The following is a 24,781-nucleotide window of genomic DNA, read 5'->3' on the forward strand; positions in this document are numbered from 1 at the left end:
AAAGGTCTTTTATGAAGAAGGCTAGAGTAGTAATAGTCTGACGGATAGTTACGAAAATAAGAATTTGTAATCAATTAATTTCTATGAACGTATGATTTTTTAAACAGTACTTATTAGCGTTGCAATGTTGCGTCGGATTTGCTTGAACATGAAGAATAATTACCTCACTCATTCATACGCTGCCGCTCAGTCCTTCAATTTTTTTAATAATTTTCAATTTTATTTGCACGGTGCACAGTAGGCAATAGATACGAGCTAGTAAGACGAAATTGATAGCTCCATGAGCTTTCCGCCTAGAGATTTCAAGCCCCCGCACATGGGAGTAGAGATTGTTCTAACTTTAAAAAGTTTAATATAAAAAAATCTGTTTTTTCCACCTAGTGGTACATTTGTACCTTTCCAATTTCTCCTAACTATAATGCAATAGATGGTTCAAAATAAGGAAAGGCTAAAGTCACGAATTTGATGCGCAACATGTCGACGCTGACTTGAAACAATAGATTATATTGTTTTTGGCTTAATCAGCGTTAGTTCAATGTTGTTTGAAAGTGGGAGTACTATCGAACTGCTCGGACGTGTCTTTCTGTTCGTCCGATATTTTCCAAAATTTCCCTATAGTATATAATGTGTTTTATGGATAATCGAAGTCAATCCTTCACATAGTCATTTCTTCTGTGCAGCTAAGTGTTAATAGGTGTGAATATCGTGAGAATAGATAGAAAAGACGTAGATATGTTTTCATCCCATTCTGATAACTTTGCAATTCACGCGCGTGAATCTAGCTGCCAAAAATACACTTAACTTATTTCAATATGGAATATATTATACAGATATTGTCCCAAATTGCCAAGCTGAATGAGGAATAAACAAATTTTAGCTTGAAGCATACATATATATTTTTCATCTTCAGGATAACAATTTAGCACTTGGTGAAAATCAAACAAATTTTGCTTACGCTCGCTTTAGGGCATATACCTAACTATAAGTAAAAGAATATTAATTTGTTTCCCTTTTAGTTTGTTCGGTAACAAAATCTAAAATTCTTCGAAGATTTGGTCATTTATAATATCTTAAAACAAAATGAAACACTAGAAGAATGGTCTTGTAACGTCCATAAATTCATCCAAAAACTCCTTTGGCCCGTTTTTGGAATGAACAGTTGATCACACTTTTTTCAAGTCTTACGTAATAAAAAATATTATAGAAAAAAGTTGTTCTTTACACTAAATTGCGGTGGGTCCATGTTACTCCGGACTAGCAGATTTTTCTACTGAAATCTTCATTTGAATCGGAATGAAATATGTAATTCTTATGTATGTTATGAATTGAAAAAAAAATCACTGCCACTATCTAACAATTTCTGGTAGAGGAGGGCAGTTAAACAATCGGTTTATTTTCGACCGATCCTTTCTCCATCGCAGCAGATCTAATAATAGTAGAGTAGAATGGGGTCAAATAGGTATAGGGCATTATCTTTGCTATGTTATTGCAGAGATCGCTCATCTTGTGTTAATTAGATACACGGTTACCCTAAATCAGCTGTTACGTTAGTTACGGCGACGTTTATATTTTCGCGTGTTGTTCTGCGAAAACGCATTGTTTTTTATCCTCAGTACAGTACATTTAAATAATGTAAAAAAATGTCAAGTGAGTTTTTTCTTACGTAAAAATTAATGCTGAATACGGGCATCCACATCAAATATACGCTTGGGGGTACGATAGGTCAGCAGTCACTACTGATCGTCTCACAGCTAAGCAAGCACGTGAGCCGGAATGAATAACTTCAATTCAACACTCTGGCGGCGAGGAGGACACCGAAGAAGTCATTCGCAAACTGCCGCTTAGGGTTCGCAGTACCGACCCTTTTTGGCGAGAACCGGTACTACGGTACTGAAGCCCTCAGTACCGGTAAAGTACCGGTACTCGAATATTTTTTTTAAAAAATTCGAAAAAAAGCTTCAAACAGAAATTGAATGCTCAAACTGATGATTTTATTCTCAGATGATAGATTTTTGCTGATCAAAAAACATGTTTATTGTTTTTAATTGCTTCGGAATGGCAAGACTCATTTCACAGAAGATATTTTTCGTATAGGGCAATTTCTTTCATTTCGAAATCTAGGCCACTTTGAAATCAATAACTGCTAAGTGGTGCGACTTTCGTCGACTTGAACAGATGGTAAATGTATGAAACCCTATAAACAACAGTAAATCAAAGCGAGAATGGCAGTAAGTCCTAGCAGGTTAATCGCATTTCCTCTCTTGCTTTTCTGAAAATTGGTTTCGAACTTTATGTCGTTTGCCTACTATTCTCTAACGCATATCCAGGCTCTTTGCTTTCCTGTAAACTATAGAGTTTTTCTGAATTTTCCGATCACCAATAATTACAAATCGCCCCATTTGAAGCAGTTCACCAAGTCTAAAACTGTTAGCTACTAAATCGCTGTTCGTTCTATTATAGATAAAGGTTTAAGAGCAAACCAAATACAGACATGACTTAGACCATATTCTTATTACGCGCCACCCAGTGAATAATGGAAACCAATCAGAATGTCGCTAATAAAACTTTAACTTCTAGAATTATTATGATGATGGCCCCACCTCGTTCCCACAACGAGGTGGGGCCATCATCATTTGCCTTCTAGATAAATCGTGTTATCTCAACGATTTATCTAGAAGGCAAATTAATATAATTAAACGTTATCTTGCAGACCGATATTTTGAAACAGATCCCCCTACAGAGTTAACATATTTGTCATAAAAAATTGTTTAGTACCGAAAATACCGGTACTGGCTTTTGTTCAGTACCGGTATTACGGTACCAAAAATGGGTCGGTCTTCCCGGGATTTCCGGTACCGGTATTACCGGTACCACAACCCTACTGCCGCTGCCTGCCGAAACAACACGATTTTTCAACATTTCCTTCTACGGTTTCATAATTTTTCACATCATTTGCCATTTCTATTTTTCTTACCTGATTGACGTCAATTTAATTTTTAAATAATCTGCAGTATAAACACTCTTCAAATAAAAGTTGAACCGGTGATTTTCTAGGCGTGTACATTGTTTAATTTAACCTCGGATATAGTAACCTATCGTACGCTCAGATTTTTAAAAACATCGAAAAAATTACCTTTTCCTTACTATATTTAGCTTGAAAAAAAATTAGCCATGCATAAAACCATTATTGCCAAAACGTTGCCAGATGTATATGCCTTTCCAACAAGTGCTTGTATGTCAAAAACAGTGCAAAAAATAATCTTACGAGCTCACCAAAGAAGACTGACCTTCTTGACCCCACTCTACTCTACCTATGTTCTGGATCGTATTGAAACACTAAACAAAAATTATTTTTTTCTCCCTTATCTAGGGTTACCCTAATTCAGCTTAGCACCTCTATTCATCCCACTCATTAGAACACATTTGTTTTAGCAGTGTCAGCTATCTCAATTAAACGGATTAGCCTAAATGGTAGGATTATTAAGGGTGCATTGTTCTCGACTTTTCGCTTCCTGTTTTACATTTTCCAAGTCAGATTATTCATTGTACTGCTTCTTAGGGGCCGTACAAAAATGACGTAGCTTTTTTTTGGCGGTTTTTGACCCCTCCCTCCCCCCTCGTAGTATTTGGTCACAAAACTCTAACCTCCCCCTTGTAAATAACGTAGCATTTCCCTACACCCCCCCCCCCTCCGGTCACAACGCCGCCGGGGAATAAAAAAAATTACATATGTTTTTCAATTCTTTTCAATGCATGTCCTTACAACATGTTTCTTTATCGATATTTTCATTATAACAGCAAAATGCGTACATAATAGCCCATTTCATGACAAATATAGTGTTGATAGTTTTGTTTTCTCATGGAACATGAAGAGAAGTTATCTCAATTAAAAATTCTGCAGCTACCAATATTCCAAGAAGCACATGTTCACCTAAATTGAATTCGAAGCGAAAATTGACTTCAGCCACCAAACTAAGTCTACTAGTTAGCAACATAAGCCAACTAATGTAGCAAGTTGAATCCGCATGCAAAACGTTTCGTTTTTTTTTGCGAGCTTGCAATTCCGGAAATCGTAAAATTTACCACATCAAAAACCGCTTGAAGTGTAACTTGTGTGAATTTAAATTTATTTCTTATTGTAGTGGAGGAACATTAAATTGTTTTCTCAAATCAATGGGTTATAATGCCCTCAAAAAAATTTAAACTTAATGCTACGTCGCACAACTTCTGACCCTACCCTCCCCCACGTCACACTTCGTCGCAAATTTAGTGTACCCCCCCCCCTCCCCCTACTTCCTAAAATGCTACGTGATTTATGCTTGGTCCCTTAGGAACGAAACAAATGACTGTAAAGCAGAGTTATCAAAGGAATAGTGTGACATCCAGATGAATGAGATGGATAAAGGCTCGTCGTTTCTACTTGGAATGTCAAATTTGTCTATATTTGTTGGATGTGTACTAAATGTTCAGCAAATTCATACTTTACATACTTTAGTTATCTTAATAGAAACAAAAAGCGTTGAAATGCGAAAAAAGATAAATTAACGCCACGAGCAAAAATAGTCGTCTGTCTTCTCCTGTTGTGGTAGATACATTTCTAAACATAACAGACGTTTCTCAACATGCCATCGTATTTTAGAATGCGACCAGTATTTAAAGTTCGGCGTCCCCAAGATGGTTCGATTCAGTCCACTTATTGGGCGAGGTATGGTTCGCTAAGTACTCATGCAGCGTGTCTCGAACGTGTTAATTTGAAATGTTTTGTATTCTACTAATCTGTTGTGGCATGCGTGTCCTATCTTGGGCGAATTGGGTATCCATACGACGAAGCAGAATTTTTTTTTAAGTGCGCATAGTTTCAGCCGATAGTTTAGTTAGTGTGCTTCAATTTACAGTTCAACTTGGCAACAGAATTATTTTCAATGTGCTCAAATTCTGCCAATCATGAACACTAACGGACGTTGATTTATATACAAATGTATGACTGCATAATCCCGAATGAGTTTCAGGAAATTTAGCTGTGGTGGTAAACGATTAAATAAGAAAAACAAAAATAACAGAAACTGGGACGCATTTTGCATCATCAGAGCGCGTGCTGTCACAAGTTAGTATTGCTTTCGTTCTTTCAGCAAGATTTCTCTCGAATTATATGAACCTTCTTTACTTGTTTGTAATCTGAACGGAAGATTGTCTTTGTCGTGATCGTAAATTTCACTGGGACTGCGGGGTTTGATACTTTTGACAGAATTTAGAGTTTAGTCACAGCAACAGATGCCCATTATATATCAAACGAAGTCATAAAACATTTTCATTCGGATTTTGCAACGCGTCATGTTTTTTTAAAGTGTGTGCGCTCTTTGGACCATCGACATTGTAAAACTGGATTTCATGAAAAGTTATGTTTACTCTATCTGTCGTTTAACTTACGTGTAAAAATTTTTTACAAAATTTGATTAGTTTTGAATCCATGTCAGGACCAATGGTAGCATAACGTGAAAAATATTTCCTTTATCGGAATTATTGACAAAATAATATTTAACTCTCAAATCGGCAAGGGGTCTCAGAGGCCAAGCTAATTAAAGTGCTGAAATACAAATGATTGAGCGTTTTCGGGCCTCGATACTCGCACTGATAAAACTACAAAAAAGAAGTTTTCGATTCCATTGGGTTTTAGGAGCGATGCTTCTTGAAATCACATTTTTGGCTTGTGTTTTTGAGGGTTTAATATGAAGTATATTTATAGTATTTAAGGGGGTAAGGGGCATCAGCGTGAAAAAAAATCACATTTTTGGAACTTTGCGTGAAGCGAGTTGATCAAAACTTTTGTACATTAAATTGTATCATTTCAATAACATGCTGTAATTTTTTATGCAAAAATTTTGACAAGTTATTCGGTTACGAAGCTTTTCGTAGAACGTCTCTGAAAAAAAACATGATTTGCGGTGTTACCTACCATTCAAAAACTACTGAACCGATTTCTTTCAAAATTTGCATAAACATTCTATAAAGAAAATGCCTAACCCCTACGTTGAGTTTATGAGATAATTTTTTGATTAAGGCGGAATTTTTCGTGCAAAATAGAAATTTTTATTTAAAATGTGTAAACAACCCCCCTAATTGAAAATTTATCTTGAAAACTCAACGTTGGGGTTAGGTATTTTTTACATAGAATGTGATGTATTGCATACAGTTTGAAATGAAACCGGTTCAGTAGTTTTTGAATGGCAGGTAACTCCACAAATCATGCTGTTCCAGAGATGTTCTACAAACGTTGATCGATATTTTTGCATAGAAAAATTACAGCATATTATTGAAATGATACACAATAATGTACAAAAGTTTTGATCAATTCGCTTGACGTAAAGTTCTAAAAAACGCAAAAAAGTGTTTTTTCCACGCTGAAACCCTTAGCACTAACCCCCCTCTCCCCTTAAGATTAAACTTGTTACAATTTGCAAATATGGATTCTTATGTCTCGTAATTTTTAGAATGTCCGACTACACTTCAAGGGTGGCCAGATTATTTCGGTGGCTAGGTATGACAGTAACTCGCCATGGTGTCTACTCCGTGAATTGCTGATTCTAGCGATCAGCTTCATTCTCAATTGTTTTTGTCCCTTCAATACTGTTGAACCTGTTTCTATTTTGAACATTTGTATTCTAAATATTTAATAATTTGTAGATTTTTCCTCCGCTTAATTACTATCACCAGCGAGAGAGATAGAGAGAAAAAGAGAAAGAAACGACAGAACTACCGATTAATAAATGAGTTTCGTTAGATACAACAACCACCTGAATTGAACAATTTGTTCGTCACATCGCCGATGTCAAAGATGTTCATGCCAATTCAAAACAAACCATACATTCAGATAACTTTGAATGCTGAGTTCAGTCTAGTTTTTGCTTCTTATGCGGCTAGAGAGGTACACCGCAATCACCGAACAGGGTGATAAATTTTAATAAACAACACGGCATACCAAACAATAATTCACACGAAAAAAAGAATTAAATCAGTTTTTTCTCACATTTTTCCAGAGTCAAAGAGATAACTTTATCAATCACTATAAATATATTTTGATTCTCCGTGCTGACAACCACTGATGAGCCACATGTCAATGGGAGTGCGTTAGCCCTATTCTGACAACTGAAAGCTCCTACATGTATTTAAAATAACTAATATTATTTTGTGCCTTATTCCTATACCTGCTATACTGATTGATCAATCAGCAGGTAACGCTACGGACACTAGGCAACACAGCGTTATATACACTCCACCCACTAATAGATGCGGTAGCAATAACCCTAAAGTTCCTAGCACGTTGATAACCGTCTATTCTCATCTGGTGGGTCGAAGTATCTCAGCAAAGAATTGTCATAGAGATCAACCGAAACAAAAATCCCCAAGTCAAGGTAATGGCTTCGTGTCTAATTGTAATCTGTGTCAGAAACCATTCACCTTGCTGGCTTACCCAGTTATCAAGACCCTGTCCAAAGGCAGATTTTGGTTTTTTTCCGAATCGGTTCCAAAATAATCAGACTTTCCCCAAACAACTTCAGAAGGCCACCAATGCATTCAAAATGATCGTCCGAAATCTCATACCCAGAACGACAACACAGCTTCGGTCAGCAAAGAAGAACATTTCGCTCATTTATCATCACTGGCACAATTATATCCGTATCATTCGTTACTGTTCGCTTCAGAGGGGAGAGAGCAGGCTGAAACATAAGGGTCAATCCAATCCGCTAAAAGGAATCCCGAGCAAATTTTCATGGGTTCCAACACCATATCATCCTATAAAAATACCATGAACATGGTCCGTGCCAAATTTTACAATCATCAAAACACCATGAAATGGACTCAAAAACCCATATATACACCAGAATATGGTTTTTAAATGGGATCTACTGGACCATGGTGATGGCCTTTTCATGGGTTGAACCTATTCCAAACACTATCAAAACACCAAGCAGTGGATGTGAATTTGGACCATGATCATGGGGGAATTATGGGCTTTTCGTTTGCTCGGGAGATCTAAAGATCCAAACAGCGCGAGAACCCGTCACCAGAAACATTAGAAAACACCTTTTCTTGGCTTATAAATCATCACTTAACAACTTGCAAATTTTATTCAAATAAAAAACAGTTCCATAAATTTCGTTATGTCCTGTCTCGAGCTAAATTTGATGCGACCTAGCTAAATTTCATTCTCGCCTTTGTAGTCTAGACTATTTTCCTGTTTGGTTCTTCGTTTTCTTCGAGTACTCTACCCTGTGCAGCTAAATGGAGTTTATTTCGTGAGTGGCTTTTGTGTGCGTATTCCCTTTCATAGATTTGTGTGGCCTTAGGGTATTGGCGTGTGTTGTGTAATGTGGCTGCCTAACATGCGCATGTATTAAAAGTATGGGACGCACTTACAGCCACGATTTACATTAAAACGATCAGGTGGTCCAGTTAATATGTTAGCACTTACGATTATATGAACTCGGTCTCAAGTTCACCCAAGTTCCCACACTTATGAATGGGTCACGTGCGGAAGCCCCTAACTGTGGTCTTGGCAGTCCAGGTTCATATCTTTAATGTTAATTTAATTACCTAAAAAAAGAAAATCATATACAGTATATGAAAATTTCATCTAATTCGTTCTAATCAAATCGATATTTGTTCAATATTTTAGACAAAACCGTTCAAGGATACGATTTTATTTGCAAGTTTTATTGTTTGTAGACTTGATCATCAAATTCATTAAAAAAACATTTGCATTTGGGAGGCTGTATTATAGTATGTACAAAAAAAGTTTTTCAACCCGAATCTACCTAAAAACATATTAGTGTACACAAACCAGTTGCTATCATGTAATTCAATTAAAACATTGTACATAACAGCTTTACCATCACTGCAATTGTGCAAGCACAACAATTCACTTAGAATCGTGGACAAAATTCATAAGAATGTTGAATTTATTTGAGCATCATTAAAAATATAAAAAAATGACACCGAAATTTCTGAGATACTTCTGTTTCGTAAAAATTATATTGCAAAAGTTAAAAAAATGTATAATACTGCTTGGATGCAAAAGTTGTTGAAATATGAAACCTGCGTTATGTATTTTCCAAGTTCCTGTAGACTCTTTATTTTCGTTTGACATCATAATCAAGCCCAAAAATCATTATTTTAGTCTTGTTCCACGAAATTACCGCTTTCCAATTGTCTGTTGCCCATCAAATTTGATCTCGAGGCTATGTTGGTCTTTTTATCAAATTCTTCTTGCAAAATTTTTGATTTATGAACACTGCTCTGTTCTTCAAATGGTATTGAAGCATCCAATTCCGCATTGTTTGCAATGTCAAGTGCATTTCATGTTCCTTGCCCAACAGCTTTATGAGGGTAGGGACCGATAAGCCATAATTTTACTTAATTGTTTTCAAATAGTCTAGTCAGTTCTTGAATTTCTAATATTTGGCCGACATTTTTGAGGTTGTGCATAACTTTTACAATAAAATTATTACAAAATAGAAGCATCTCGGGGATTCCGTGTCATTTTTCATATTTGCTTTATCGTGTATTTCGAATACTAAAAAGACATTATAACAAAAAAACCGATTTAATCCACCTAGCAGTGAGATGAGACATTTCTTACACATTTCACTATTGGATTAGTTTGCAGAACTCACGAGAAGTATGCACCCAACTAGATGTGGGATGAAAACAGTTTCTAGTCTTGCACGAATAAAATCTCGAGTAAAATGAATAAATTATAGAAATCAACAAAACGACCGAAATAAAAAAGAAAGCAAAAAATGTAATAATAGGTTTAAAAACCTCATAAAATGAGTAGAAAAATTAATGTAATTCAAAATTATAAAATACACGAATCAAATTAGGTTATTTAATAAAAATTAAGATTATATTTAGAAATAGTTATAAGATTAATAGAATAAATTGACTCGTACTAACAAATTGAATGAAATAAAACGAATGACTGAACACGAAGTGCATAAAATGAATCAAATGAATCAAATGATTCGAATGAATCAAATGAATCAAATTAATTAAATGAATCATATGAATCAAATGAATCATATGAATCAAATGAATCAAATGAATCAAATGAATCAAATGAATCAAATAAATCAAATGAATCAAATGAATCACATGAATCAAATTAATCAAATGAATCAAATTGATTTAATTCATCCAGTGAATTCAATGCATCAAATTAATGAAATAGATCAAATGAATAAAAAGAATAGATGAACAAAATGAATAAAGCAAAAAATAAATGAAATACATAAATAAAACAAACGAATCAAATAAACAAAATGAGCTGAAGTGATAAAATGAATAAAAAGAAGAAAATGAGCAGAATAAAATGCATTGATTAATATAAAGAAATAAATTGAATCAAATAAATTATTTGGATGAAATGATTAAAACTAAACATGTACTCAGATTATTGAATTGAAAAAACTAAACAAAATGAATAAACTGGAAAAAAATGAATAAAATGCATACAATGAAAACAATGAATAAAATAAGTAAAATGAATGATATGAGTAAAATGCACAAAAAAGAATAAACTGATCAGAGTGAATCCAAACAATGAAACGAATGAAATAAGTACAATGAACGCAGATGAACAAAACGAATAAAAAGTTGCTGAATGATGAAATAATTAAAATGAAATGGTCATATATTTGAAGCTAAAAACATTTTTGAATAAAGAAAATGAATAAACCGGATTGTACGAATATGAGAACCATTGCATCAAAAAGTTTTGAAATGTTTTTGAAAATCCCATCTTTCTAGAAAAGGCTAATAAATATGCAATGGACTTTCTGGGGCTTCCATCTTTTTTTTTGGTTTTATTCTTTTTGTTTTCATGCTTCTTTACTTGACGGCGTCGTTTTAAGATTATCTGGTGTTTCTACTTTATTGTTCGACCTTAATTAGTTATCAGGAACCTGGAACGTTCAATTTGCTTTGGAATTCGAAGTTTATTTTTTGGTCACATATTTCCGAAAAAAAGATTTATGTGCATAATAGAATTTACTGGTCCAGTATTTTAACGCGCAATTGAATATAGTAAAGTGAGACAAGGTCACTTGTGCTTTCAAGCCCCTTGAACAGAGAACGACAGGGAGAATGCAATTCGTGAATGAGACAGGTAGATATTTCAAAGCTTTTATTTGCATTGAAGTAAATAGTGTGAAATGTCTAGGCTATGTCGATAGCATAAAAGCCGTGCATTCAGTTGATTGCAATGCAGTCTCTTTCCATTCATCCTTATAGCTTTCATATTGTTTCGTACGGAATTCTCGTGCAGGAAATATGGATAAATAAATCCTATATAAACCAATACTGTGAAAAAGAAATGGTTCAAACTACTCAGTATATCCATATATGGACGACGATAAGTTAGAAGACACATTGTAGTTGCATCCCCCATCGAGAGTGGGTACTTTGGGAGACTTCTTTTCCTGGATATAATTTGTGGATATTTTTGGTCTGTGCAGCTGATACAACTCATGGTTCATTCGCCTGCGCCACGTTCCGTCTTCCATCTGCACGCCACCATAGATGGTACGCAACACCTTTCGTTCGAAAACTCCAAGGGCGCGTTGGTCCTCCACCGGCATAGTCCAGGTCTCGTGGCCGTAGAGGACCACCGATCTAATCAGCGTCTTGTAGATAATCAACTTCGTGCGGCGACGAATTTTGTTCGACCGGAGCGTCCTCCAGAGTCCAAAGTAGGCACGATTTCCCGCCAAGATCCGTCTCTTAATTTCTCTGCTGTTATCATTGTCGTCGGTTACCAGTGAGCCCAAATACATGAATTCGTCGACCGTCAATCCGAACTCGGATGGGAGGTTCACATTGTCGTCTCTAGAACCTGTTCCTCTCATGTATTTTGTCTTCGAAACGTTGATGGCAAGTCCAATCCTGCTGGCTTCAGCTTTCAGTCTTTGAGCATACGTCGTTTGATTAAAATGCGGAATCTTATTCAAGAGGTATTTGTGAGCGTCTTCATTTTTTCTTGTATCAGGTGCTATTCTTGTAGATAGTTTCTTTTTGCGAGACTCTGTAATGTTGGAAATAGTAGTAGGTATTTAAAAGGCGCAAAAAAGTGCATCCATCCTTAAAAACCTAGTTACAATTTAGCGTGTATAACCAACTATGCTATATTCCTCCATATGGAGGAAAATTGGGTTAACACCAAAATTTCGCTTTAGAGGGAAACAATTCGGTGAAACCACTCTTTGTACGTAAAGAGCACAAACCCTAATACAACAAAGTCATGGGTGCATTTCGACTTCGTCTCATCAGAAACCGACACTAACTTAATGTTGTAATAGATTAGCGCCGGCTTTACGCTAAATCTCCAAAACGAAAACACTTTTTGTGTTTCAATCGAACGACTAGTCAAACGTGATGTCCCGGCCGAGTAGAAGTTCTGTTTATGCCAACGAGACACAGCGAAGCAGAAATTTGTCTTGGCTTAGCAGGCTAATGCGAGAGTTCTATGCTTTATTCCTCCCTAAGGAGGAAAATGGGGTTAACACAAAAAATTTTCCTTAGGGGGAAAATTTTCGGTGAAACCGCTTTTTGTACGTAAAGGGCACAAATCCTAACTTAACATAGTCATGGGTGCGTTTCGACTTCGTCTCATCAGAAACCAACACTAACTTAATGTCGTAATAGATTAGCGCCGGCTTTACGCTAAATCCCCAAAACGAAAACAGTCTTTGTGTTTCAATCGACAGGCAAACAGAGAGGAACAGCAGCAATTTCATTGATGCTAATCGTCGACAAATTTTCAGTGGTGATCTTTGTCGGCTCTCACGGTAAAGAGGGCCAAGGCATGTTGGTGGACTTGAGTGATTCGTAGTTATGCTGCCCAAGCGCGACCCCCATCAACAGAAGACACAAATTAAGCTTGATTCTAATGATCCTGCTACTTCTAGTTTTCCGATCTGTATACTTCACATCCTTGCTCTCACTTGAGTACTACGGCTCTAAATTAAGTTGACGAAAAGGACTTAAAAATTTTAGCCACGGTCGGAGTATTATGGGCTTTGCCCTTTCTCTGGATAGCGAATCTCTATGGAAAAGGATATTTATTTTTTCGCAGATTGAATTTATGGGCATATCCCAGGTTCCACTGATGGTGGTTATAATACAACGAGTTTGGGTTCTTCCGGAAATTGTACAAAAATAGCGAAAGACAAATTTTTGGGTTCTCTGAAAGGTAAATTAATTTCAGATATGAACGTACAACACATCATCATAGTTCAGTTGTGGAAATACTCAATAAATACTTCTGTTTTCGCAATCTACCGTTATTTGTTTTGTATTACAGAACCGTACGCGTTGTTGGAATACACATGTAAATGATCAGTTCCTTTGTTGATAAATAACGGATGGTTGCTTAAATAGTTCGTCCATCCTCGATCGTTCTTGTCGGAAGCAAACGAGCTAGACATACTCCGTTGACTTTATTAAGAAGCGGCGCGCCACAATTTTGTAATTCAATATGTGACGTTTCTTGAACCTATTTGACTAGTCCCGATACTTGTTTTCAGTTCGTTCCAATCACCTTGTGTATTATTGCTTCAAATTAGTCAGGCGCTTTCGATTTTCAGTAAGACAACACAACCCACATCCTCAACACCCTCCTGCCCTCTTATTCTCTCCAACGTGAATTCTTGCATGATTGAGTTACCTGTGTGTCTAACGTTCAGAAATACTACACAATCTTGCGCTAATTTTACCATCAAAATTCGGTACTTCGAACGTCATTGTTGAGATTGTAGGCGTCTACGAAAACGTAAATATCTATGTTTCTAGTGTTCTTCAGAATATTTCTCCGCGTAAAATATCATACCCCATTTCTCAGGTTGAGGCCAGTTTGAGTGGGTGTTCAATAAAAAATTGGTTCGTACTGGACGACGAAAGTTACTTTCCGCTCTCGAAGACCCACATTCCAGAAAATGACAGCTACTATTCCAGCGACAAGTCGGCCACACCTCCCGAAGTGAAATATAAGTTTAAGCATAAATTTGAAAAAAAAGTTATGCTGTACAACGCCATATCGGCCAGAGGGATTTCAAAACCGTGCGGTCTGGCCATCAATCAACAAGTGTACGAGGAGGAGTGTGTTGAGAAAATTCTTCTGCCGTTCGTCAAGGAGCGGATGGAAAGTACGTTTTCTGGTCGGACAAGGCGTCTTCCCATTACGCCAAGAAGACGCTGGAGTATCTTGAGCAGAAAAAGATACCGTACCGAAAGAAAGGAACCCGACCAGCTTGCCCCAGTGCCGTCTCATTGAAGATTTTTTTGGCTCCCTCAGTGCCCTAGTGCACAAAAATAATTGGCGGGCCAAGGATACGAAGCAGTTGACGACCGGGATCCGGAATAGTATTCGGAAGAAGGACGTCAGTGCCGTCCAGCACTCTTGTGAGTGTATCGCAACTAAGTCGCGTAGTACGGCTGACCAGGGCCCCTTCTCCAATATTCATTGGTCCTTGCAGTTGGTGGTTCAGTGAAATCCTAAGATTCTAACTTCATCTTCGTTGTATAGATACGACCACGACCATCGCCAACTTAATACACACATTTTGTAGGTCTATTGGAAATAGGACGATTTGTGCTGATTCCATCAGTGTATAACCATTGTTGCACATATTTTGTCGCATGCAATTTTGAATGTTCATTGTTTTGTAAGGGAGGATGTATCCACCGGATGATGCCAATCGGACTGATATTGCTTGGGACTGAGCAGAATAATTTCTATGTTTTTGGTACTTGTTTGACCAACTAGGGAATTTATCCAGTGGACATTAGGTGTGCGTGGGTATGACGCATGGTCTTGTCTGAGTGGAGTGATAACTGCAGTCTTGTATGAGGGTTTAGAACTGTCCTTTCGCGAGAGGAATCGAAGACCAGTTTTTCGATTTTCGTCAGTCATATCATAACAAATAATTTTTTTCATATTCCATTCGCGAAAACGGTCGATATTGTTTAGTTTAGTTGTGGTCCCAGCTTGTTTTCACTCTTGTTTTTTTTCTATTCGAGATTTTTTGTTGCTTTTCCTTCACACAGAACTGTAACACTGCCAACTATCTCATGTTCTTATACTTCTTTAGAACTTACTTGGCACAACCATTAGTAATCATAACGATAAATAAATCGCGCGCGGAAGTGATTTATTATTCTATTATTTGCATTCTGTTATAGTAATGCTCCGGAAATAACTCAGTTTCCATTACAGTTTTGATATTATTTTTGCAGTTTAATATCGATAAAATACCCTCTTACTGTGTAACCGATACACATGTGCAATTTCAGCTATCCACAAAAATAGCACCTGATATAAGAAAAAATGAAGACGATCACAAATACCTCTTGTATAAGATTCCGCATTTTAATCAAACGACGGGTAAACTCTGCATCGACACTATAGAAACTTCAAAAACTTCGTCGTGTGATAGAAAAGTGAACTTTGGCCAATCGTATTAATACGACAACTGAAATTTCTCAATTCAATTCAAATTGCTGTTGACATTCGGCGAAAAAAATTGGCGTGTAGGTTATATGGGGAAACTCACTCCCTTCCAGATCTGAATCGTACACTCAAAATCGCGGTTCGCAAGAACATTCAAATGCTCACAGGAATATGCAATATACATGGGAATAATAATAAATTTATACACGTGGGTAATTTGGTAAAAAGGGCTTACTATTTTTTGTTTTCGATTTGTGAATTTTTTGTAGCACTTTGAAGACAAATATCCGATTTTCTCTAAAAAAAAATATTGACTAGTATGTTATTGTAAAAATAGCAATAATCTTATTAAAGCTTGTAGTTGCCTGAGGAATGATATGAGCAAGAACTGTGAAAAATTTCAAAACGAATGGTTTAGTAGATCGCCCACCCTTTAATTGTTATCAACATCAAGGAACAAATAAAATGTTTTCGAGCGAACGCAAGATAATTAATTCCGGTATGAATTACAAGTATAACATCGCCATTTGCCAAAAAGCGTTTATTATTAACGTGTGATACGAGTGCCGCTTTATTTAAATTTTGCAGTAGCAACAATCGTACAAATTGCCAATTTTTATGTTACTGTGGCGCCAATTTGTGCAATGCATATTCGAATCTCAGCTGTAAGCATGAAAGAAGGAAAGAATTGGTTGAAAATTTGTATGTTTTTTTTTCTACTGGCACCATCTTGATTTGGTTGGTAGGCAACTTAAAAAATGAATGAAATTGCAGTGTTTCTCAAAAATAACCTTGAAAAAGCGCAGACGAGATTGTTGGCAACAGTCGATAGCAATATGGTGCCAGAAAAGACTCAGTTGACCTTGCTTAGATAGAATAAAGCAGTTTTTTTTATTTGTTTCTGGTGCAATTCACAATAAATTAAACTCGTAACAAAAGATTGGTTTGATATCCTAGCTATATTCTATTAGGTTCCAATTTATTGTTGTGATACGCTTAACATTCCTACTATACATATAAATTCCACATCACATACACGTGGTATGCATACTACGGCTGTGTGTTCCTATTAAAACATTTTGTGCACTCTGAGTTTCAGTTCTAACTATTAAAAATTTAATTGCGTTGCACAATACTTTGCGCCGAACTTAGTTGCATTCCAAAACAAGAGATACCCCATGCCATGTAAATGCTAATTACTATTGAAACACTGTCTCTTACATACTCTTATTTTTTCATTTACAATCGTATAGTTATCAGATATGACGGCTGAGCTAGCAGAGGAACACTCGTCGTCCAACGTAATTAGCGAGCGCCTGGATGCGGAAACTACTGAAAGACTGAGACTCGAGAAGGAAGTGAAGGAGCATGAAACCAAGTACCGCAACCTGCAGGAATCATCCGAGAAGCTTGAAATGGAGCTGCTGTGCGCAAAGTCAGATCTGAACGGTGATCTGGACGATGACCTCGAAGGGGATGACGCTGGCAGCAACGCCTATAGGCTCAAGTATGAGCGTGTGGCACGAGAGCTGGAATTCACGAAAAAACGCCTGCAGACACAACACGAGCATGATCTGGAACAGCTGATCGGTTTGAAAAAGCAATTGGAGAAAAAGGTATATTGTCTGCATCAGTTTGCTCTTAAATGGATTACCTAACAACTTTTTTTCCAATCTGTTCCAGCTGGCCGATGCCTATGAGGAAGTCGAAGAGCAACGACAGGTAGTTGGCCAGTGGAAGCGTAAGGCGCAGAAAATGACCAACGAAATGAATGACTTGCGAATGCTACTCGAAGAGCAAAACAGTCGTAACAATTTGCTTGAGAAGCGCCAGCGTAAGTTTGACTCAGAGTGTCAAGCGTTACAGGTAAGCTTTATACATTAGTTAATGAACATCGAAACTTATGTATTCGCACATCTTCTCTTCAAGGATTCGGCTCGACAGGAGAAACAGGCGAAAGAGCGTCTCACACGTGAAAAAGATGTTCTCATCGCCGAAAAATTCACCATAGAGCAGACGTTATCGGTAAGTAAATAGCAAACCCCCGCATTCCTTTATGTTATGATTTAATTATGCTCACCACACAATCGGAACATTCGTCCGACTTGAAACGTCTTCTTCTCAAGATAGATAAACACAATGCACTCCAGAATTTGCTTATCTTGGATCGTCGTATCATATTGGTAGTTCCATTTTTTTTATTTCTCCGCCTATCATGTTCGTTTCGTTTGTCTTGCGTTAGTGCTGCCCAAGAAAAGTTATAGTTCACATCTAATTTTCAGTGACTAGCCAAATAAAAAAGAAACTGTGTGACTCGGTTTTTTTCATATCAACAGGACGTTCGGTTAGAACTTGAACTTAAGGAAGAGAAGTATAGTGCACTGCAGCGAGAATTGGACGAGATGACGTTCGGAGGTGGAACCGAGGAAGAGATAGCTCAACTTAAACGCCAGAAAATGGAACTGGATCGACGTTGTAAGGAACAGGAAGAGGAGCTGGATGAAATGGCCGGACAAATACAGGTAGGTGCAGCTTCCGACAAATTACATACCAGAGCCCAGGAAAACTGACATACCTATGTGAGCTTGAAAGACAAACGAAATTCAATTCATGCCCGCCGCGCAGAATGAATTCAGATAGTTTCGGTTACAATACCAAACTGAATTTGCTGTCTCGGAGAGAGATTATCGAGCCAAAATGCACCAAACATAGATTACGCAGTTTATTTATGCTTGAAAATGTAACATATGAGGAATTCCACGAAGATCCGTCCGAAAATCTTTGAAATCATGACCGATTGTCTTGGATTCCGGTGAAACTTTAAACATTTCACCGGCATGGAACATTAATACTTTCCACAGTCATTGAGCATATTTTGACTCAAGGGCAATTTTTTAAAAGTTTTTGCATGTAGCATTTTCAAAAAAAAAGTTCGATCGCCGTATTCTATACAGTAAAACTATCTGAGAACGAGTTACAGTAAATGAATACTTCTGCATGATAAAAATACAGACTGAAAATAGTTGTTTCATACGTGACACATTCTTTCGTGACGTTTACAACGAATGAAGACAAATATGTTATAACTCTATCAAATGAACGCCTACATCAAAACTTATTACAGATTCGCAAAGTAGACAAAATTTCACGAAAAATTCAATCAACATAAACTGAATATGCTTAGAATTTGATGATTATTGAAATACGTTGAAAGTTCTAATTTGTAACGCGTTGTAACATCACGTTACATTATCGGTCATAAAACAATCCTCTTCCAGTATATTCAGTTAATGTTGATTGAATCTTCCGTGAAATTTTGTCTACTTTCCGAATCTGTAATAAGCTTTGATGTAGGTGTTCAATTGATAAAGTTATAACATATTTGTCGTCACGTCGTAAAAGTCGTAACGTCACGAAAGAATGTGTCATTTTACAAAAATAAAAGTTTGTGTGAAGAATTTAAATTGCAAAAACCATATGTTTTTAAAAAATTTCATATAATAATCATTTAGTATAATTTCTAATTTTGCGTAAATGGGGGTAATTTTCTTGCCATAACAGACATTTGGCATAGCGGACATCTGGCATAACGAACATTTGGCATAATTTTGCTAATTGATCTCACTGAATGTCACTTGGCATTACAGCCGAATGTGTAGTTTATCAGGTGTATGACACATAAGGTTAAAGCTGCACTAAGCAATAATAATAATGTGTTGTTATCCATTATCTTATAAAGTGAAGATCCGCAATATGCAAAAAATTTGCATTTATCAGCCTAAAATTCACCAAGGGGCTGATAAAAACGAGTCTTCACTATATTGATTATATTTCGAGTGAATACATTTTACAATTGATTTTGCCTTCTTTTAAATATGAGAAGTTCTTTTGAGATGCATTTTTGAAAATTGTGTGCTTGTTCATTGTTGCAATTATGGATTCTTTGCGATGACTTACGTTTTACTATAGTATAGTGTAAAACTGCGATCCACCAGATGTATGTTTCGTTTGGCCATTATTATTATGATTGCTTATGAGTATTAGTTTTGCATACAGCGTTTCAATAATTAAAATCATCCTTATTATCTTTCTTTATATCATTACCTGTTCTTTCGAATAATATACTTTATTATTTGTGGATTTCGCGAAGTTTTTCAAATGATTATTTATTGAATGAACTTGCAAAACATAAAAAAATGAGATAATGATGTCACTGGATAGGAAATTTTGTCAGCTACATTCGACTTTTGCCACATTTGGAATATGTAACAATAATCAAGAATTATGACAAAAATTAATTTTCAATTATAATGTAAAGGATGCTACGATTCAAACTTTAAACTCGTTTTTCTCGAAATCAATATTTTGTCACTTAGTCCGGTCTGACTTAACACCGACCATATATTCAACCATCGGTTGTTACACTGCTCTAGCACTTGGGTCGAAACCAGTGCAATGCTGTTTTACCGAGACCAAGAATCCGAAGTGGCCGTCAGAAGCGGCGGCCCCTCGCAAGCAAACCTGTGATCCACTCGTTTTCCCGGATTACTCAAACATAGGGGCAATAAATTAGCTTAAGCTTGACGGAGCGATAGCTATGTCGGACAGCACGTGAGTTGAAGCGATGTGATGTAGCCACATTAGGCGTAAACGTTTTTGCCTTTCTGATATGAGCAACCGAAAATAAAAGTCGCAAGGACAAAACATGGTTAGTAAAACCCGCTTCAAATATATTAGAATATAAAAACCGGATATAAACTTCAAGCATAAAAATCAGACTGGGACTTTCCTCTCCAAGAGTCGGATAAAAACAACCTTCTGTATAAAAACCGGAAGAAAATAAGTCCGATTCTTACAAAGCAGTTTTTGTTAACTGACTTTTAATCTTGAACATCATGATATACGGATGCTCCTGTGAACGATTTGTTTGTTTTTAACCGGTTTTTATACTGGAGGTTCATTCATACCGAGTTTTGTGGGTGAACATTTTTTAAGCGATTCATATACTGCCCATAAAAGCATAAGAGTCCCATATGGATTTTTGACGAAAATAAGTTATCTGTTGGATTGTATTCTGTATCACCACTGAATCACAATGAACAAATAAGATTACATGGTTTGTTATGAAAATACCGAAAAAAATACCAAAACATGGTTGTCCCATCCATAAGGCTCAATGAGAATGTAAATCTTCAATAGTGTTTTTCTCGGCTTGCTGTTTTTCAATATGGGACTCTTATGCTTTTATGGGCAGTATACTTCATATACTGAACAAATTTTTCTCAGAGATAGCTCAACAGATTTACAAAAGTCTCATCTAAAAGGTATAACGCTCCCATAAACTGCTATTCAATTTTTAGTTGATCTGACTTCCGGTTCCGGAGTTACGGGTAGACGAGAGCGGTCACACAGCAAATCTCCATATAAACTGGTGCCACCATGGTGTCCAAATGATGTAAAACATATTAAAATGGGTGCAACATTACTTTAATTTGCGGGTCTAGATCACTGCTGGCAAAACAAAGTAGCTTTGACCACATGGGCCACCTATGGCGGTTCTTAATGCCCCTGGGGAACTCTCCAAGTTCCTAAGCTAATATCACACCTATTCCCCAGCGAATTCTTGACCGATTTTCGCAAACTTGATTTCAAATGAAAGATACAGTAATCCCACAGACTGATAATGAATTTCATTCGTTTCTGACTCTATGTTCCGGAGTTACAGGTTGGTCAGAAAGGTTACACTGGAATTTTCTTTATGAAACGGTAACAATCATAATACTTCAGAGGCTAAAAACGATTGAAATGGTCACCAAATTACTTCGATTCGCACGTCTTGATCACTGATTGCCTTTAAAACAGTCCACTATCAACAATTCCGGTAGTTCTGGATTCCATAATTAAAATCACATCGGTTCTTCACCTTCTCCCTCCCCCTTGGACCGCCTTCACACCCGCATTCCCTTCATTCACCCCGTATACCGAAATAAGATGAAGGATTTTTGACCTCGACTCTAACTCAATCTACTAACACCCACCCCCTCCCCTTCCAAACCTATTCCCTCAGCGATCCAAAATATTATCACATGAAGATAACATTGAACTCATGCTGATTAAGCTAATAAAATATTGTACTTTTTTGTTTACAGTGTGGTTGCGTCGACTTTCGTGGTAGTCGTGGGATATTTGCTTAGTATAATAAGAATATAATAGACATCTCCAGCTATTGAATCATAGTTTGGATAAATAGGAAAGACACAATCGCACCACTAGGTGGATTAAAACAGGTTTTTATTAATTGGTAAAGGAGAATAATTTAATTAATGTTGGTCCAAGTTGAATTTTAGTCATTTAAATATTTAGGTAGTTGCCGTTATGCTCAAACACTTGAGCTACATGTCAGTTGCTTACAACTGAATAAATAACTTTCCCTCGTACGATGAACGTTATTGTCAACATACAATCGAAATACATAATACATATAGGAAAGGATATACTCAAAAACTGGTAATTAATAATAACTTTATCATTACATATACCCATGCCAAACGACCACTATGCTAAATGAATGTTCTACTTATCATAAAAATATTTGTACGGAACGACCTTCAGTAGTAGCACGTCTCAAAAATATGCCGAATTACCTGACTTCTCGCACAGTCTTAAATTATGTGTGTCCCTGTAGTTTAAAAAGGCAAATGACTCTCAGTGTAATCACTTCTCAAAATTATGCCAAATGTCTGTTATGCTAAATGTCCGTTACACCAAATGACCTACAGTGTGATCAATTCTCAAAATTATGCCAAATGACCTTAAGTGTGATAAATTCTCAAAATTATGCCAAATAACCATTATGACAAATGACCGTTATGCCAAATGTCAGTTATGCCAATGCCCAACGACTTTATGCTAATTTACCCAGACCCTTTTTAAAATGCAAAATTGTTATATTTTTGCAGAATATGATTTTAAGTTTCATTTCAAATCAAAATGTATTTAACAAGAATCTTCCAACATTATTTTTGTTGGATGCATTTTGATTCGAGATGACACTTAGAATCATATTCTGTAAAAAAATGCAATTTTATATGTAAATTAGTACGAAATTTAAAAGCGTCTATATAGTCATCGCTAGAAAATCTTTTTTACCGATATGTTCTCCATCATGCAATCACATTAAAAATGTTCCCTTTTAAGTTTTTGACGACATAACATAAAAAAATCAAAAAAATGTTTTTTTTGCAATTCTAATATTTATTTTTTTTGTTTTTGTGCGACAATTATTGCTTCAATGTATATTTTTTCATGCAGACGTATTCATTTCCTGTAACTTGTTCTTGCATATTTCCACTGTATAAAATACTGTAATCGAGCAAAAAAAATTCGAAGGTAATGTACGCAACAACGACTACCCCCTTTTGAAAAATTGCTCTTGTATAAAAATTTTGCAAGTGTTAGAAAAAATCATGGATATTCATAAACCGACCACAACTGTAAAGCTTGGTCGGTTTCTCCTGAAATTCCTCAATGCCACCTACTGCCGTCAATTTATATATCATCTGCGCTCAAGCATTCGATTCTGCGTCAGACTTCAGTCAGTTTGAAAGTGAATGAATGAAAGAGGCATTAAAACCGTTGAAACTGAATTTTGACTTCGGTAAATTCAAGTAGAAATAGACAACTAAGTTTGAAATTTCGGACGACTGGTACACACCAATAAAATTAGTGACACGAATTTAAGACGATAGGAATAACTCGAGATTTTACATTAAACATCTTATCTACATTGTGATAAATAGCCATATGAAGTTGTTTATCTTTTATTGTATTTATTGTATGTTTCTCGTAAAATTTGATAATCTTAATGGTAATTTTTGGCATATAGTGCTATGTTTTTTGTCTTAATTCAACTGATTTTCGAATTAAAAAGGCGAGAAGGACTTTTGAAACTGCCTGTTAGTCAACAAGAAGCTTTCCCAGACAGAAGTGGCTACATTAGAAACATATTACAATGAAATTGGGCATGATTTTCTTGTCACAACACACAACGCCTTCAAAAATGTCATTTCATATAGTTATTGAATTTTGATTTCGTTTCAGCTACTCGAACAGGCAAAACTGCGTCTGGAAATGTCTCTGGAAACGATGCGTAAGGGTGCTCGGAAGGAATCCCAACAGCGGGATGAAGAGCTTGAAGAAGTTCGCGGTAGTTCGTATAAGAAAATCAAAACACTCGAATGCCAGCTGGAGCAGGAACACGAGGAGCGTACTCTGCTGCTTCGAGAGAAGCATGAACTGGAGCGGCGTCTCAACAACCTCGAAGAGCACGACCGATCCGAACGGGCAGCTGAGGAGGCTGCCAGCCAGAAATTGAAGCGTGATCTCAGGAAGTACAAAGCCTTACTCCGTGATGCACAAACTCAACTGGAACGTGCTAAGGCCGATTCCGCTGGTAAGGCGCTCATTCGCCAGCTTCGGAATCAACTGGAGGATGCAGAATCTGCCCGGTCCGCCGCGGTTAAAGCGCGGCAAGCAGCGGAAGGGGAATTGCAGGATGTTCAGCTAATGCTGGAGGAAGCTCAACGCGCTCGATATGACGCTGAAGATAAAGCCACATCCGCCCAGCGTGATCGAACCGAATTGCAGGCGCAGATCGACGAGAACGAGGAGGAAATGGCTGAACTAATGAAGAAATATAGTTCCACCGTCAAACAATTGAGCTCCGAACAGACAATCATAGCAGATAACGAGTTTAAAATTTCCGAACTCGAGTCAGAGAAGAAATCGTTGAAAGAACAGATTTTCGAATTGACGTCTCGGTTGGAAAATGTGGAAAATATTGGAGATTCATCATCCAGCATACAGTTCAAGCGGCTTGAGCTGCGTACCAAAGAGATTGAATCACGACTAGAACTGGAACAGGCTAATCGTGCTCGAACGGAGGTTCAGTTACAGCGACATAAGGATTCGTTGGAAAAAGCACAACATGAGGTAAGTCAAACGCGCACTAAGGAAATGCACGCGCAAGAAGCACTCAAAAAGTCGCAGAAAACAATACGTGAATTGCGCGAGGAGCTGCATATTATTGCTAACAAGGAGCAAGAAAGTTTAGCCAAACGAAAAGATCTCGAGAAGCGACTGGAATCAGTTGAGGCGGAAGCTGCTTCGGCGCGAGCTGATCTCCGACTAGCATTGCAACGAATCGCTGATTTACAGCAAGCGATGGAGGAAGGTGACTCCTATCATTCCGACAGGTGAGTTAATCAACCTACTAGCTTG

The 24,781-nt window shown here is 36.9% G+C and overlaps 1 protein-coding gene across 13 annotated transcripts in view; it reads left to right on the forward strand.

Moving 5' to 3' along the window:
• The window catches only part of LOC131690615 (unconventional myosin-XVIIIa), a 253,319-nt gene that overhangs the window by 213,289 nt on the left and 15,249 nt on the right, over positions 1 to 24,781 (forward strand). For all 13 annotated transcript variants that reach the window (XM_058976523.1, XM_058976521.1, XM_058976522.1 and 10 more), the window contains 5 exons: positions 16,756 to 17,118; positions 17,186 to 17,368; positions 17,432 to 17,527; positions 17,839 to 18,024; positions 23,603 to 24,756. In XM_058976523.1, coding sequence (XP_058832506.1) covers positions 16,756 to 17,118; positions 17,186 to 17,368; positions 17,432 to 17,527; positions 17,839 to 18,024; positions 23,603 to 24,756 — 1,982 coding nt within the window. The remainder of the gene's footprint in view (positions 1 to 16,755; positions 17,119 to 17,185; positions 17,369 to 17,431; positions 17,528 to 17,838; positions 18,025 to 23,602; positions 24,757 to 24,781) is intronic.

This window comes from Topomyia yanbarensis, chromosome 3 (assembly GCF_030247195.1).
Source record: "Topomyia yanbarensis strain Yona2022 chromosome 3, ASM3024719v1, whole genome shotgun sequence".
NCBI lineage: Eukaryota > Metazoa > Arthropoda > Insecta > Diptera > Culicidae > Topomyia > Topomyia yanbarensis.